General features: G+C 36.6%; 1 protein-coding gene across 2 annotated transcripts in view; it reads right to left on the minus strand.

The window, feature by feature from the left end:
- Positions 1–237: 237 nt before the first annotated feature.
- The window catches only part of LOC308684407 (transmembrane protein 263-B), a 32,313-nt gene continuing 15,809 nt past the window's right edge, over positions 238–16,741 (minus strand). Inside the window, exons 3-4 of one of the 2 annotated variants that reach the window (XR_014029360.1) lie at positions 980–2,136; positions 255–908 (exon numbers count right to left, since the gene is read on the minus strand). Coding sequence is in view for 1 of the 2 variants with exons in the window: in XM_081355609.1 (XP_081211735.1) it covers positions 1,856–2,136 (281 nt within the window). In the remaining variant the exon portion in view is untranslated. Of the gene's footprint in view, positions 2,137–16,741 lie in introns of both variants that reach the window. The other variant, XM_081355609.1, reaches the window with a different exon arrangement.

A 16,741-nucleotide genomic window follows, 5' to 3' on the forward strand; every position in this document is an offset into this window, starting at 1 on the left:
TATAAACTGCTTATGTAATCCAGATCTGGACTGTCAGTGCATATTAGTGCATTCAGTGTTACATAAATGATTAAAGCTAAAATGAATAATAGATCAATGGTATTAAAATATCTCCACCTATTCCAGCAGGGGATCATTGCAGATAGTAATTCTTCTCTTTGCTCATAATCTTTTGATGGTAAATAAGTGAAATGCATCAAATAAAAAACAGCAGCAGCAGCAACAACAACAAAATACAAAGAACTCATGCATTTCTAAAATACAGAATGCTTTATTTGTAGAATACAGCATCAATTTAGCAAAAATAGTTCTATTATAGACAAAATCTACTTGGTCTTAAAAGTCCAGTTTATAGTAACAGCATCTTCAAGACATGGGTACCTAACAGAAAGTGTGTAGATAGCAAAAACAGAAAGAAACATGAAAAATACATACTCACAATTAACAGCATGTTGTACAAAGAACTAGAGCTTCAAGCATGCATTGCAGCAATATAATAATAATGTGTCATATGTTGTTTTTACATAAATAAAAAGGAGACAAACATTTAAGCAATAGGGGAGGAAAAAAAAGACAGAAACATGAACAAATACTCAATTTGCACATTTTCAATTGTGCTGGTTCTATGATGTAAACGGCTGTAAAACGGTCACAGGAAATACATCTGTGGATATTTTGCACTGTTCTGTAACACTAAACACTCCACAGTGAGCTTTTAGAACTCCCAAGACATTCAGGCACATGTACAGCCATTAAAACATCATCTCAAGCAAACCACAAGTGATGCTTCGCAGCAGACTTGCAAAAAAGCCTTTCTAAATGGACTGAAGACAATGTGGTGTAGTTTCTGTTTCCTGCATCCTTTTAGATGCGAATCATTTCTTTTCTTAACTCCAGGCACTGGTTTCCTGGAGACAGATTCAATTTCAACGGCTTGAACATCGTCTTACAAAATGGAGTGTTTACACTGGAGACTCACCATTAATGTAATCTACGCCAATGATGTGCGAACCGCCGTGCAGAGGATCTCTACACTTACCAGGACTGACGTAAATGAGAATGTGATGATAATAAAACAGCTCACTGTGAAAACAGCAGATGTTTATATTACTCTGAAATCGGTATCAAAGAAAAGACGCGATTTCTGACACTAAATCGAAGAACATTTGAGAGCGTGTAGTCTAAACCCCACATTATTGGATGATCAGGGTCATTTAGTGTCACATTTATTCATTTAATTAAATATTACTTTCACTGACTTCCAAGTTCTCAGATTCAAGAACTAGGCTTGAAACAAGACCAGCATATTCAAGGAATAATTCTGCGAAGTGTGCTTGAACTTTTTAAGGGATGTTTTAGAGAGAAATTAGGGCTAATTATGTGTACACAAGGACTGATATTACAAAAAATAAATTACACCAAGTTTTCATTTTAAGTAAAACTGCTGGCATATTTGAGTTCCCTTTAAGATGGAGCCAGTTTCATTAAGTTGTTAAAGAATATGTTATGATATTACCAATTGATCCCGAAGCGTCTTCCCAGGATTAATAATACCGACCGACATTTCAGCCAATAGTCAAAATACACAAATACACAACAAATTAGCAAAAAGGCATAAGATACCAATTATCCCATGTCCCTTGTAGCTCATGTAGCTTTCTAGAAGTGTGTTTATATAGCGTATTGCAGTTCTTTATGTTAACTTAGGTAGGATTGTATTTGGTGAATGCGAAAATTTTCCCATGGGCTAAATGAACCAGCCACCTGTTTCCAACCCCCATGAAAGTGAGAACACACCACCCAGACATCCACAGACACACCGATTCGAACAAAGGCTGGGAGCGAGTCAGCCAGTCTAATCTGACTTGTCTTTTTTCTTTGGTGTAACTTTACCGGCCACTGCAGACCCCACTGCCCCGACCCCTCCCGTTACCACGGAGACACCGCCTTTGACCAATCCCACTCCAGCTGCGGGAACACTCGTCACAGCCGTCTTGGTCAGCTCGAAGCTCTTGCTGCCTACCCAGGCCACCCCCCCGAGGGTGGCACCCACCGCTCCTTTGGTGAAGTTGAACAGCCCGCCGGTCACTCTCCACACCACGCCTGCTTCATTCTTAGGGTGGTCTTTCTCCAAGTCTGAAAAACATTAGATTTAATAAACAGAAGTGTAAACATTCAGGGCTAGATTTACTAAACAGGGCAAACTAGCGTGAGCGCAATCTCATAAAAGATGGGTTCTGCGCGCAAATTAAAAAACACGGATGCAGCCGAATCATTTCCATAACGACCAACGCAATCTACCAAGAGCTGCGCAAATTTGTGTCTGGTTTAAGATTGAGATTTAAATAACGGCACACATACCAGTTAATTGACTAGCCCAAACCTTAGTAAATCACCTTGCGTGATTAATTTAAATACTCTCCTCCCATAAATCTTGCGTCTGAAAGGGAAACTCCCACAAATCCATAATAAGGTCAGCTGCAAAAATGTCCAAATCCTGACCATTTTTTTTTTAACGCCAGGGTTTGCGCTGGCGCAAGCTGTTAATAAATCTGGCGTGTTAAAATGATTTGTAATTTTATGACCAAATGCAGACTATTTTGATGTTTAAAGTTCACCATGAAATCACAATTGACAATTCTTCTCTGATGACGCGTTTACTGGCGCAAGGACGGAACAAGCTGTCACTCAGGTGAGATCGACCAACAGCAAACAACAACCATCCAATCAATTCCTGATGGAAAAATTAAGTCCCGCCCTACATTTTTCTTGTTCGAGAAGCCGTTTCACTTATACGTCACAATAGGAAAGAAAAGACTGGCACAACCTCTGTTTCATGCTGAATTTAAGTGTCCGATAATTGATTTGCAAAAACACAATAAGTGTTAAATTATTAAACAACAACAATAAAACATACTATCCACTTAAATTGTTAAATTATTATCATTTATACAATTCATTATGATCACACTTAAGTTTAGGGTCCAATTCTCACTATTAACTATGGCTTTTGTCTCAATTAACTACTGATTACAGCTAGTTACCGGTAGTAAGGTAGTTGTTAGGTTTAGATATTGGATAGGATTAAGGATGTAGAATATGGTCATGTTGTATAAGGCATTAATATGTGCTTATAAGTACTAAACAATATCCTAATATGCATGCTAATACGCAACTAGTTAATAGTGAGAATTGGACCTTAAACTAAACTGTTACCTTAATTACTATTATTATTAATATGGGGAAAAACTCCAATGACTTGCATTGAAGGAGGATCCTGAGCCATTCGTAGGAACCTTAACTTGGGTTTTGCTTTTTTGACTTGGCCCAAGAAGCAATGTATGGCTATGTGAAAGACTATTATCTTCAAATCCAGCTCCATTTAGCCATTTCCGGTTCTTTCTGTTGCCAAACAAAACACCTTTTATGAATCATTAAACCATGGCAAATATAATTATCTACATTCAATTTTTCAGTTAAGATCACTTGGTTCCTAAAGCCATGATTTTGAAATCATGTGTGTCAGGACAATCAGCAAAAAATAATAGAATTTATATAAGCATTGCTTATTTTCCTCATTGTGATGGTTATGTGAGACTTAAAGCTTCAGGGCAGCATTGTGAAATCACCTCACATCAACAGACCTGAGTAATACACTGAGCAGATGTGGTCTAAAACACACACACAAACACACAGTCCAAATAGCATAATCTTTCCCCTTTGTTCCTTTGGCAGAATACAAGAAAAAAAGTGACTCTTTTCCTTCCACTGGACAACTAGCATTTACACACCCCACAATGCTCTGTGGACTGTGAACAGAAATTATATCTTTTACATTCAATCAATACTGTCAAGGGCTGCATGTCGGGGCTGCACGATGAGCTCCCCGGTGAATCGATGTGCCACAGAGAAAGCCGTGTGAATGACAAGCAGCGCATCTTCAGATGAGTCTCGTGGGACGGCGGATGGAAAACTTCATGGAGCAGTCAAGGTCGGCCCACACGTAGTTCATATACGTGCGCAGATGTGCACGCGTATGAACAACAACAGACACACGCTGAGATAAGCAGAACCAGCCTTAATGTGAAACATTTTTAAGATGCAACTTGAGAGAAGATTTAACTAAAGCCTGCTTTCCTCGCTTAACGGCCTCTTGCAAATATCGAAATTCATTAATATGTATGAAACATGCACAAACCTCTTGCTTCTTCTGACACCATGTCTCTACTGTGAGTCTCATGCTCAGTTTAGACTAGCGATCGACTGATGTTTATGACACATTTTGAGTGTCCCATAAAACTGATATGCAGAACCAGAATTTTTATCAGACTGATTTGAACAAAATAACCAAATTATTAGACAAGACGGTAGAACCAGTTAAGGAGTTCAACGATAAGGGTGGTCAAACGGCGGTCAGTGACAATGTTGGTGGATACGAAACTCGTGCCTCTAGATTCCCATTCGCACATGCAATATAGACTAACTCGAGTCATCGGCGCCTGGGGAGATGTAATTACACTTTCCACGCTACCAAACCTCAAAGCATTGCGGCACTTTCAGAAATCTTCCATTTTCACATGAAGCCTGAATGAGCAAAGTAGTGAGGCATGTTTCAAAAAAGGAATGAGATTATTTCTGAATTTACATTTTCATACATTATTTAAGTGATAGAAGGATAGACCAATGATGATGGGTCGTGTTTCTCTTACAGAATCTGCATATCTGTGCCTCATGAAACTCAAGCAAAAATTGTGTGAATCATTTGTAAAAAATTTCTTGCAAAAATACATTCACATGACAAGCAATTTTCATGTAAATTGTTCATAAATCCATTCTTACGTAAACAGTTATGAATTTGATGACAAGCAATTTTAAAAATAAATTGTTCGTAACTCCATTCTTATTTAAACCATCACATTCATATGACAAGCAATTTTCATGTAAATTGTTTGCAAATCCATTCTTACGCAAGCTCAAATTTATATGAATAGCAAAAATTTGATAAATTCTAAACTAAAATGTGACTAAAATTCGATTTTATACTGTACATGTTTGTAAATGCATTCTAAACTCATAATCATATGAGCAAATCTAATTTTCAAATGCAAATTTTCTTGAACTAACTATAAATGTACATATGCTTTTGGCTATGTCTTAATGTGTACTTGGGTAATATATGTGAAACAAATATTCGCCTTTGGATGCAAATACCAGTCATCAACAGCATAGCGTGACAATGTGTTGTTTGCAATTTAATTCAATTTCTTTAAATGTCAATCTAACACTACAGGAGAATAGAATATGGCAGCCAAATAATACTGCTATGATGCAAAGTCACCCACGACATGCACGATATGCTGTATATTAATCACACCGACAACAAATGAACATCATGAATGATTTCTGTTGAACACAGTGAGGAAAGAACTTGCCTCATTCATAAAACTCAAGCAAAATTAATTTGTATATCATTTTTTTCGTAAATTCTTACATTTAATTTTGTTTGTAAAGCCATTCTAATGTAAACTTGCATTCAAATAACAAGCAATTTTCATATAAATTGTTCGCAAATCCATTCATGTAAATGGTCAAATTTCATGACAAACAATTTGCGTATAAATTGTTCGTAAAGCCATTCTAACATAAAATGTGACAACACGGCAAACAATTTTCGTAGAAATTGTTTGTTATTGTATACTAATGTAAACTCATTTTCTTAATACGATGTCCATGAGTATGTAAAATGAGTATGATGATGTCATGTAAATTGTTCGTAAATCCATTCTTACGTAAACTGTCACATTCATATACGCAATTTTCATGTAAATTGTTTGTAAATCAATTCTAAACATAAACAGTCACATTCAAATGACAAGCAGAATTTTCTTAAAACCATTCAAACGCAAACTGTCTGTAAAGCTGTTTTGAAACGATATGTATTGTGAAAAGCACTATACAAATAAACGTGAATCGAATAGAACATTCAAGATGACAAGCGATTTTTATGCAAATTGTCCGTAAATATTGTAACGTAAAGCGTTGCGTTCATTTTACAAGCAATTACAATGTAAATTCCCAAATTTAAACTTAAATTGTTGCATTCATATGACAATCAATGTGGTGTAAATTGTTCATTAAACTGTTCTTATGCACAATGCTGCACAATTTGTGTAACAACCACATACATACATACATACATACATACATACATACATACATACATACAAAAAAATGCAAGTACATGATTCATGAATGAGGCCACAGTTTGTGAGCTTCACACAGGCATCTGGAACAACCTTGTTATTGACATTTGACAGCTATTGTCATTCAGTTGAATTCAGTGCAATAACTGCAGAGAGCCAGTCAAACACACAATGCTACCATGACATGGATTAGAAGTCCCACTGAACTAACAGAATATAAATGTGGTTTTGGCTATGTGCCATTAGGTACTTGGGTTACAAATGTGAAATCAAATATTTAGCTAGAATTTGGACACTGTATGCAAATAACAGAGTCATCAATAGTGTGACAACAACGCTTTATTTGCAATACAATGAAGTTCTGTCAATCCATCACAGAAATAAAATACATGGCAGCCAAATAATAGTGCGACTGATAATCGCTCACAACATGCAAATAACGTGCAAACAATACATGTCACAAACCTCCGTTCTGTGTCGTTAAACATTATATGCAGCATTTTAATCACACAGACATTAACAAACATATGTGCACATCATGAATGATTTCTGTTGAGCACAGAAAGACCTCATCTTAATCTGGCTTAACTGACTACTGACCTAAAAGAATGGGATAATGCCGCTGGTAGGATCTGATTGAAGAGGGGGAGAGAGAGAGTTTGTGGTGTGTACAGAGCTGTGCAGGAAGGAATAACTGGTAACAATTTACAGTAAGATTCATTAGTTAACATCAGTTACCTAAGTTAACATGAACTAAGAATAAACAATACTTCCTCAGCATTTATTAATCTTAGTTAATATGAATTTCAGCATTTACTAATACGTTATTAAAATCAAAGGTTGTATTTGTTAACATTAATTAATGCACTAAATAACATTAACAAAGATTAATAAATACTGTAACAAATGTATTGCTCTTTGTTAGTTCATGTTAGTTAATACATTAACTGTTAACTAATGAACCTTATTGTAAAGTGTTACCGAATAGTTCGAAACTTCAAAAATGAGTAAAGTGCTTATAATTCTTTCATATGAACACGCTATTTGAACTGTAAAGTTTTCTGAATAGTGTTTTAAATGAGGGGTGACTAAACTAATGAATAAACTTCTAGGTATTAGAGGAGGATTACAATGGTTTAAAATCACATCATTTAAACATTCAACAAAATATTAAATATATTAATAATCTCTAAACTCTAGAAAAGTCTTGTGCAAAGTTAAAAATAGTAAAAATAGTGAAAAATAGTACAACAAACCGCATCGGAAAATGCAATCCTTCTAGCTTTTCTTAAGCGCGAGAACATGTCTGATCGGGGTCAAAGGAACACAAAACAAAATAATTTTACAGAACTTTCTTAAGAATGTGTAGTCTACTAGTTGTTCAGGTCACAAACCGACTAATTAATTTTGACAATATGCAGTTTTGCATGGTTTTACACACTGTAAAACTGGTAATTGATAACATCATGCAACCTTTCACATCAACTGAACCTTAACGTTTTTTTCTTCATCAAACATTCTCTAGAATTTGCTGAGTAAATACCATTAAGCTTGTTGACAATATGCAGTTTTGCACTGTAAAACTGGTAATTGATAACATCATGCAAAATTTCACATCAACTGAACCCTAACCTTTATTTCTTCATCAAACATTCTCTCGAATTTGCTGAGTAAATACCATTGAGCTTGTTATCAAATACATCGATCTTTCTAATTGCTTACCCTTGTTTGATCAATAGAAAAAAAAATTATCCCCACATAGAATTCACCAAAGCTTGTTGCTATAACTGCAAAACACGAAACAGCTTTCTTTCTTTGGAAGAATGACCAAGTTATTCTTTTTTTGACAGGAACCTTCAAGATCAATCAAATTCTATAGCAAATAGGAAATGTCAATTTGTGTTCAGATGCAGGAAAGAGAACAGTGACATTTGAAGGCTTAGATGGAAAGGTTAAGATATTCTGAGGCGTGTTACTCTTTCGAGAGACGGCCCGAATTCTGTGGAGGGTGAGCATCAGTAGCTAAAAACCCACTCAACAAGCCCCGTACAAAGGTTACCGTGTTGGTCTCGACAGTTAAATAAACATTCACAGAGAAACTGGATGGAGTATTTCACATGTCCTTTTAAGCGCTAAAGCTTTCAAAAGAACGTAGTCTCGTTGTCCCTAACTGACAGAAAACCGAATAAGAAGATTGTATCTTGTTGTAAAACTGAACAAGGAATCATTGACTGATATTGCTCGGATGCCTCGAAGGCAATCTAAACATCAATTGGAGCAAGAAGCCTGCAGCAATCATGGATGAATAAAGTTTTAGGTTGTGACAGAATCCAAAAGCCCCAACTAAAGGAAGATAAGTGGTCTCCTTGGTGCCCAGAATGAGCTGAGAAAATGATCTGGGCACACTTGAACATTCTGGTGCCTGAACCCTGGCCTCAACTCTATAATATGTTCCTGTCGAGGACAGCCACAAGTAAGACCTTTAGATAACACCAACAATGCTGCATTCACAAACCGAAGGGAGGAGAACGGAGATAAAGTCTTAGAAAGAACAGAAGAAACAGATACAAAGCATTTTCCTCCAGGTACCCACTTGGACGGGAACATTTTGTAAAGAGAAGACGAACAAATAAGGCCCTACTGAGGATCATCAGCGGCATATATAATAAGTAAAACAATCGTGGAGGAAACACTAAGGTCACATCTCCTGGAAAAAATCTTGTCCAATGGTAAACAAAAACAAAAGGCAACAAAAGGATCTATTTTCCATGATGCATTTTAATAATCAATTCATACAATTACTACTATTCAATGATTAGCATGTTAATTTGTGAATTAAAACGGAATTTGGAGGGGACTAATGTCATAAATATTATATAATTGTACAACTGTACTTATATCAGTAAAGAAAAAAGTATTGAAAAGAAGTTCGGCATAGTTTTATTTATTATATTTCACAAAAAAAATGTATTAAAAAAATTAACAAACACGTTATCCACCAAATGGATACAAGTAGAACAATATTAAACATAGTTTTTACCTCATTTAATGATGAGACAAAGGTTCAGGTAGTAAAATGTCATAACTCCCCCAAAATGTATGATATTTATAAATTAATTGCAATTTCATTTGTTAAAAAAAAAAAAAAACTTGAAAAAGGTGTAAGAAAAATATGTTGTTCAATTTTACTTGACGACATTTTAGAGTAGTAAATTGAAACTTAAAACTTTGAAACATTTAAACTTAAGACAGTAGAACAGGGAGAACTACGCAGTGAAAAGCGAAAAACAAAAATACAAACAAATTAATTAATTTTGTGCAGTTGTTGTAACAGAGATTATGCAGAAGGTCGCACATCCCAGAAGAGGAGACGTATGACTATAGTATTGAGCTTACTATATGTACCAAACTGCCATCTATATAAAAACCAATGATATAGTCCTCTTGATTTAGACCTGCCTGACCTAAGCTGAATTGGATAGCCAAGAATCCATTCCCAACCAATCAAAGGCGAACATGTTCCTGAACGAGAGGTGGGCTGCCAGCCTCCGGCGTAAATCTGTCGCCTCTGTAAATTTATGAGTCTATATCAATACCCACATCATCTCTCTGTAGTGCAGAGAAATAATGGTGAAAATATTGTTCTCCTCACTTGGCACTGAGATTTACAGTGTGCGAGAGAGCGAAAGAGAGAGAGAGAGAGAGAGAGAGAGAGAGAAATAAGAAAAGGAGTAGTAAGAGAAGGGAGGGAGTAATCGGACCTTCCCCAGTGATAAAAACCCCCAGCGGGATTCAGCTCTCCGCCGCTCCACTCTCACCAACAAGAACCGTGTCAACTCCGTCCCTGCTGAGGTCTCTATTTTTAATCCCTGTGCCCGAGTTGCCTGAGGCATAACACAATGAAGGGTCAAGTTAAAATGAGGTTTCGAGAAAACGGCCTGGAAGGGAATGTACTGAATTACCGTTGGACCTTGCTGGACATGGTGTTAGTACAAGAGACGCCAGGCAAAAAAAGGCCAAACAAGGAAAAACGTAAAAATAGATCATACAAACATGGACACACCAGTACGTTAGGCATTTTGACACACAAATACGCATTTAAAATGAATAAAAAGCCGGTAGCCAGTTTTGCAGATACACTTGCGAGGACATCAGCACTGCTATGATTAGAAGCTCCATTCGATGACGAGCACTGGCAATTATGGAACTGACAAGAACTCTGCTGAAATGGAGTCTGAATGTGGCCTTTTCCCCCGCTGGCCTGATACAGCTGCATTAAATAAATAAATAACTACTGGTGAACCACTTATGGAAAAGGTCAATGTTTCCACTGGGTGCGCAAGCTTGCTATGGTCTGAACCATAGGGAGAGACACGTATGACACTTGAACCTTCGTGCTTACTCATCCCAGCACTCCCAATGAAGGTTTGTTGACTTCAATAAGCCGAAAAAGACCTTTTCCCGCCAATCCCGCGGCGCCAGGATCTGATAATGTGTGCAAATGAGTCACTCGTGCCATTCGCCTTCAATATTTATATCGATGACAGGACCCATTGTGTGATTTTAAATGCCAGCGTAGTTGCTTCACAAGCTTTCAATGGAAGCCCATGGCCGCCGCCTTGAAAATCCTAACAAAGCTTTTAAAAGATGCACAAGCATGCCCTTTTCGAAAAAACAAAAGCTGAGTTATGAAAACATGTCTTAGACACGTTCTACGATATTCACCGCCTCACTATTAGTATATATCTGGAGTCTAAGTGATTCTGGGCTGTCAAAGACAGCACACACTACTAGAGCTGCACGATTAATCTCTATTCAAACATGCGATCATATTCCTAAATAACAACGATTCGGCTATGTCTATTAAACAAGTACGATCACAGCGAACATTCAGATTGCGCTGCCACTGAGCCAGACAGAGCAGTTGACATGTATAGATATGACAAAGAGTCTTTTCAACCACACAGTATCACTATTTCTGTGTTAAAATCAAAGTATTACTGATGTCTACGGTAGCGATCAAAATACAGTAAATTACATTTTGAAAGTAACTTAACGCTTTAAATAAAGATTGCATCAATTACATAGTTATACTTGTAGGTGGCATGACTGTTAGAAATGTATTTGTCATTGAATCATTTTTTTAAATTAAATTTAATTAATTTAATATTTTTAAAATAGACTGCACAACTAAAATGTGTCAGAACCTCTAGTAAATATATATATTTTTTAGTTGTCTATTCAAAATCGTGGGAGAATAGTGACCTCTATTTGAAACAAATAAATCGAAAATGTATCCAGAATCGTGCAGCTACAGCATAAAATAAACTTCTATTGTGTGATTTCAAATGCTCACAGTTGCTTTACAAGCTTACTGAAAAAATCCAAACCAAGCAATTAAAAATTTCCTAAGCATAAAAACATGCCTTGTCCTGAAGCTCAATTGTCCATTATCAGCCTATAACTTGCTACTATATCCATTAGTTTTTAGCCTAGCTCATGCTAACCTATCATCAACCTATATCTCATGTCATTTTCATTACTCCATTAGCCTAGCTTACTAGTATCTTCATTACTTATTAACAAAGGTCATGCTAGCATCATCAATCTATATCTCACATCATGTTACCATATATCTTACCCAAATATTTATAAGCTTATTAGCCGAGCTCATGCTATGTTCTATAACCTGTGGCTCACACCATCTTCATTACAATTTTCACCAATAGCTTACGATTCATTTATTCACCTATGGTTGTATCTTAATCAGCTTTTAGTTCAGCAGTTAGGGCACTGATCAGGGAGTCGGCCATTTTAAGCAAAATCCTTCCAATGCACTGAAACATTGGGTGCTTCTCAATACCCAAATTGATGCTTTCTCGCTTCTCCGTCCTCCAGCCTGTGACCTGGAAACCGATCAAAGTTAGCCATCTTGAAGGACATCCAAATTCTCTAATTGCACCGCGAGGAGACGAGAACCGAGGAAGCTTTCAGAAGTGCCATGAGCGAGGATGCACAGGTGTGTCCTATGCAGAAGTCTTTCTTGTCAAAAACCTGATGCATGTATTAATTCTCCTCCCCCTTCATCTCTGTCACAATAATTTTAATTTATGATTTATCCTTGTAGTTTAAATAAACCACACATCTCACATATTTAAACAGGGCATTTGCTTTTATTATTATTTATCATGAATTTCTTAAATAACCGAACTTCAGCAACATAAGGGTAGATCCCTTGAGCGCAGCTGATGATGCTTTTAAGTGAAGCTTGAGTGATCAAGAATATTAATAAGCTTTCCTTCGATTCTTCTGTCTTCATTTTCTTTCCTTGCATCCTTCCCTGGCATCTTATCGGGGTGGAGCTGAGACGCGAGGAAAGGAAGCGAGGATGCACACATTTAGAAATGAGAAACATTCCCTAAGAAATCCCACAATGCATTGTGAAAAACAAGGAACATTGATGCTCACTGTGTTCCCTTAACGGAAGTTCTGAAGTGCGAAACAAATCGTGCAACTGCGCGAGCCAACTGACTACACATGATGACACACGATAGGTGTTTTTTAAAATACAAACCATTTTTCAATTTTATGTCAGCAAAACACATCACTAGAATTATAAAAAACATTTATAATTTGTTTAAAGCTGAAATGTTGCACATATAGCCTATGTAACAAGCAAACAAAGTACTATATAACATTAAAAATATAATATAATAAAGATATCAGTTCTGCTGTTGTTCATAAATACCAATACAGTGATGTTGTAAAATATCGCAGCGAATAGAGTAATCAGATTCCTAATGTGTAGTGAGCCAGGATCCCAAATTGGTGTACACGATATACTGGTTTAAAGGGGTGGTTCGGGATTTTTGACATCGGACCTCATTTTTAACCCTCTGGGCTTCTTCGCCCGAAAACGGGTGAAAACTTGAACGTTTCGAATTGTTTAATTTTTTTGCTTCATCGGATGGGGGTGAAACTTGGTGACTTTTGTTTTATTACCTATATGAACACACAAAAAAAATCAAGGAGATGATTCTGATATGTTAAAGGGTCGTAAAAAAAAAAGTCACACTTAGCTTCCTCCCGCCCGAAAACGGGCGACATAGGAAATGAATGGGAAATACGAAAAAATAGGAAAACTCAGAGAAACTTTTGGTGGTACAAGCTACAGATCAGCCACTGTGCTGAAAAAAGTGTACAGCAATGAAGGGGTGACACTCTAGAACATCAAGAGTGCAAAAAAGACACCCTCCCCCCCACACACACACACCCACACACACAAACACACACACACACACACACACACACAGAGAAATGAACTGGTAAGACTGAAACAGCAAATTTTGCCCCAAACTATATAAAAATGATATAATCATAATAACTCCAAAACTATAGCAAGGAGAGTCAAAAGGTAGGTATCGTTTGAAAGAACTCTTTTTAAATTTTTTGAAAATATAAATTACATTACATTTGGACATTGTCCCGCCAAGAAACGGTGGATAAAAGACAATATATATATATAATTTTTATTATGATTTTGCATATCTTTCATATTTGTCATGGAATAACTCAGGAAGGAAATAAGGTAGAGGGAAAATTCTTTTTTAGTGAAGTCCCCCTACATGTTAGCTGCATCTGGATAAAAAAATAATAATTTTTGGATAAAGGAATCAAAAATTACAGCATTTTGAAAAGAGATAGCCTTTTTGTACAGTCTTTCACACCCTCTCATGGGCAATTTTTTCTCCATGAAGAATATCTTGTCATAAAAGCAATAGATTATGTTAATTTTGGGCTCATTTTAATTGTAATAATATGCTGTAAAAAATGAAGTGCCATTTTCAATTATCTGAGAATGTTTCATGAGCTGTATGATGTTTTTGACACATTGCAGTACATTATTTTATAGATTATGAAAAAAAGAGAAATTCTATGTATCAGCAAATAACTCAGCAATACTTAAGAGTTTTTCAAAGTGGATACATTCACTGTAAAGTTCAGACTCTAAGCTTTCAAATGACATCAACTTTGTGTTTATCAAGACAAGATTTTTGAAAAATATGGTAATAAATATTTTCGCAGCTAGGTGGCGCCTGCTGGCGGTACACTTGGTTTTAGAGGGATTACTCAGCACTCGTTAGGAATAAATACATTTAATTAGATGCATTAAAAAGCTGAGATTCTAAGCTTTAAAATGATATATAATTTGTGTTGTTCCATTCAGTGGTTGATTAGTAATAAATTGTTTTCTTTCCGAATGGGAATAAATCAAATAAATAAATAAAAAAGCTATAGGCCGCCTATGGGCGGTTATAGGACATGACACAAATTAATAAATTTTGAAGCCACTAGGTGGCGCTCTTCTCACTAGGAATATTTTTTTTTTTTAGGCCTGCACTCTAATTTGATGTGAAATGTTGCATTTATTGAAAAATAAAATAAAAATATATATATATTAATTCTAATGGAAAAAATAGCTCATAAAAATTACATAATTAATGCAAAGTATCATAAAAAATTCTAAAAATTCTATATAATAATCAGAAAACATTATAGAACAAAACAATATTTGATTGGTTATCCTAGGACAAAGTTAAGTACAATTTTAAGGCTTCGCCCGTTTTCGGGCGGGAGGAAGCTAAGTGTGACCCAATTATGAAGAAGCCCAGAGGGTTAAGTCAGCCTGGTTGTTATTCATCAGTGGAGACATTTTTAAAAAAAAATTATCCAGTCCTTATATTTGGATAGTTAGCCGATTCTAGGCTAGCGCGAGTCAAGGGTAGATGTTAGCCAGCCATTAAAAACCGTTTTACCCACTCCACAGTGCACCAAACGCAAATCAATTATAACACTAGACTATCGATGCAAATGTCCGTTGAGAGAATAATGTTAGAAATCAAACTTACCTTTCATCACATTGCATTAGTTATAATTTGTTCCCTGTAATCATAAGCCTTGTCTACAGCAGCAGCGGAGTGATATTGATTACCTAGGCAACCGAGTGAGCCGGTACACACATGTACTGCACACACTGTAGTGCGCTTCTTTTCTGTGTTTACTTTTTGCCGCATTACTAACTGGAGCAAAGTAAAATTCGGCAGCTGCTGAGAAACTAGTTCCTTTAGGATCATTGAGGTGAAAGGTAAGTTTGATTTCTAACATTATTCTCTCAACGTACATTTGCATCGATAGTCTAGTGTTATAATTGATTTGCGTTTGGTGCACTGTGGAGTGGGTAAAACGGTTTTTAATGGCTGGCTAACATCTACACTTGACTCGCGCTAGCCTAGCATCGGCTAACTATCCAAATATAAGGACTGGATAATTTTTTTTAAAAAATGTCTCCACTGATGAATACAACCAGGCTGACTTAAAAATGAGGTCCGATGTCAAAAATCCCGAACCACCCCTTTAAGACCAAGGGCCCTGTTTTTACGATCTAAGCGCATGGTCTAAAGCGCACGGCGAAAGTTCACTTAGGTTGTGTCCGAATCAACTTATGCTAGTTTAAAGACGTGAAAAATGGTCTGAAAGGGTTGTCCCTATTCTCATAATGAGTAATGGGTATGTTTTGGGATTTCCGTGTGTAAACCAATCAGATTCTCATCTCCCATTCCCTTTAAATGCCAGTTGCACTTACACCATGGCAGATTTGCTGGAATTTGATAGTGGAAAGACCGATCCCATCTCTCCAAAGCGCAAACGTAACAGCTCGTGCGCGAGGTAAAAGTGTGCAAGCAGACCATCTACGGGACAAGCCGGATTCCACCATATCTTTATGTACACAATAATAATCTTTTACATTGTAATCCTTTTATTTTAAATATTTGGCATGTTTGTGCGGCGCGCGTTGTGAACCCGCCTATAGGCGCACATTACGCGCTCATTACATAAAAATTTAAAAAAAACGGTGCGCCATTGACTTTAGACCAAGTTTCAGTTGGTCAATGGCGCAGTCTATTTCTGTTGCCTCAAAATAGCAACACGCCAACAATGCGCCAGAACACACCTCGTTTTTTCAGACCACCACGGCCATGGGCGCACATATGGGTGCAAATGCATTTGCTATTTAAACAACTTGGCGCAGGACGTGAAAATGATAACTGCGTCGGACTGAAACTAGCAAAAAACACTTGCGTTGTGCTTGCCGCTGCATTGCCGCCGGGTGTATGATAGGGCCTCTAGGAAGCAAGGGAGCTGATTGAGACATTGCCTATTTTATATCTTTACCTTTTTTATACCTTCATTAGCCTATTAGCATATATCCCACAACATCTTCAGAAATATTAACCTATAGCTCACGCCTTCTCTATAAGCCCACAGCACACACAATCTTCATTGACATATTAGCATAGAGCTAACAACTGTCACAATTATTGGATATAATTCTGTTTTGCAGAATATGAAAAGTTCTGTGAAACGTCTAATTGGCCGCTACGGATTTGGTAAAAAAAGAATGCGAGTCTTCAACTCAGCTAGGAGAGGCTGTTTTGTAAACACGTTCCATCAAAGTCAATCACGACTATGACTTTTGG

Source organism: Scardinius erythrophthalmus (genome assembly GCF_964197995.2).
Source record: "Scardinius erythrophthalmus genome assembly, chromosome: 24".
NCBI lineage: Eukaryota > Metazoa > Chordata > Actinopteri > Cypriniformes > Leuciscidae > Scardinius > Scardinius erythrophthalmus.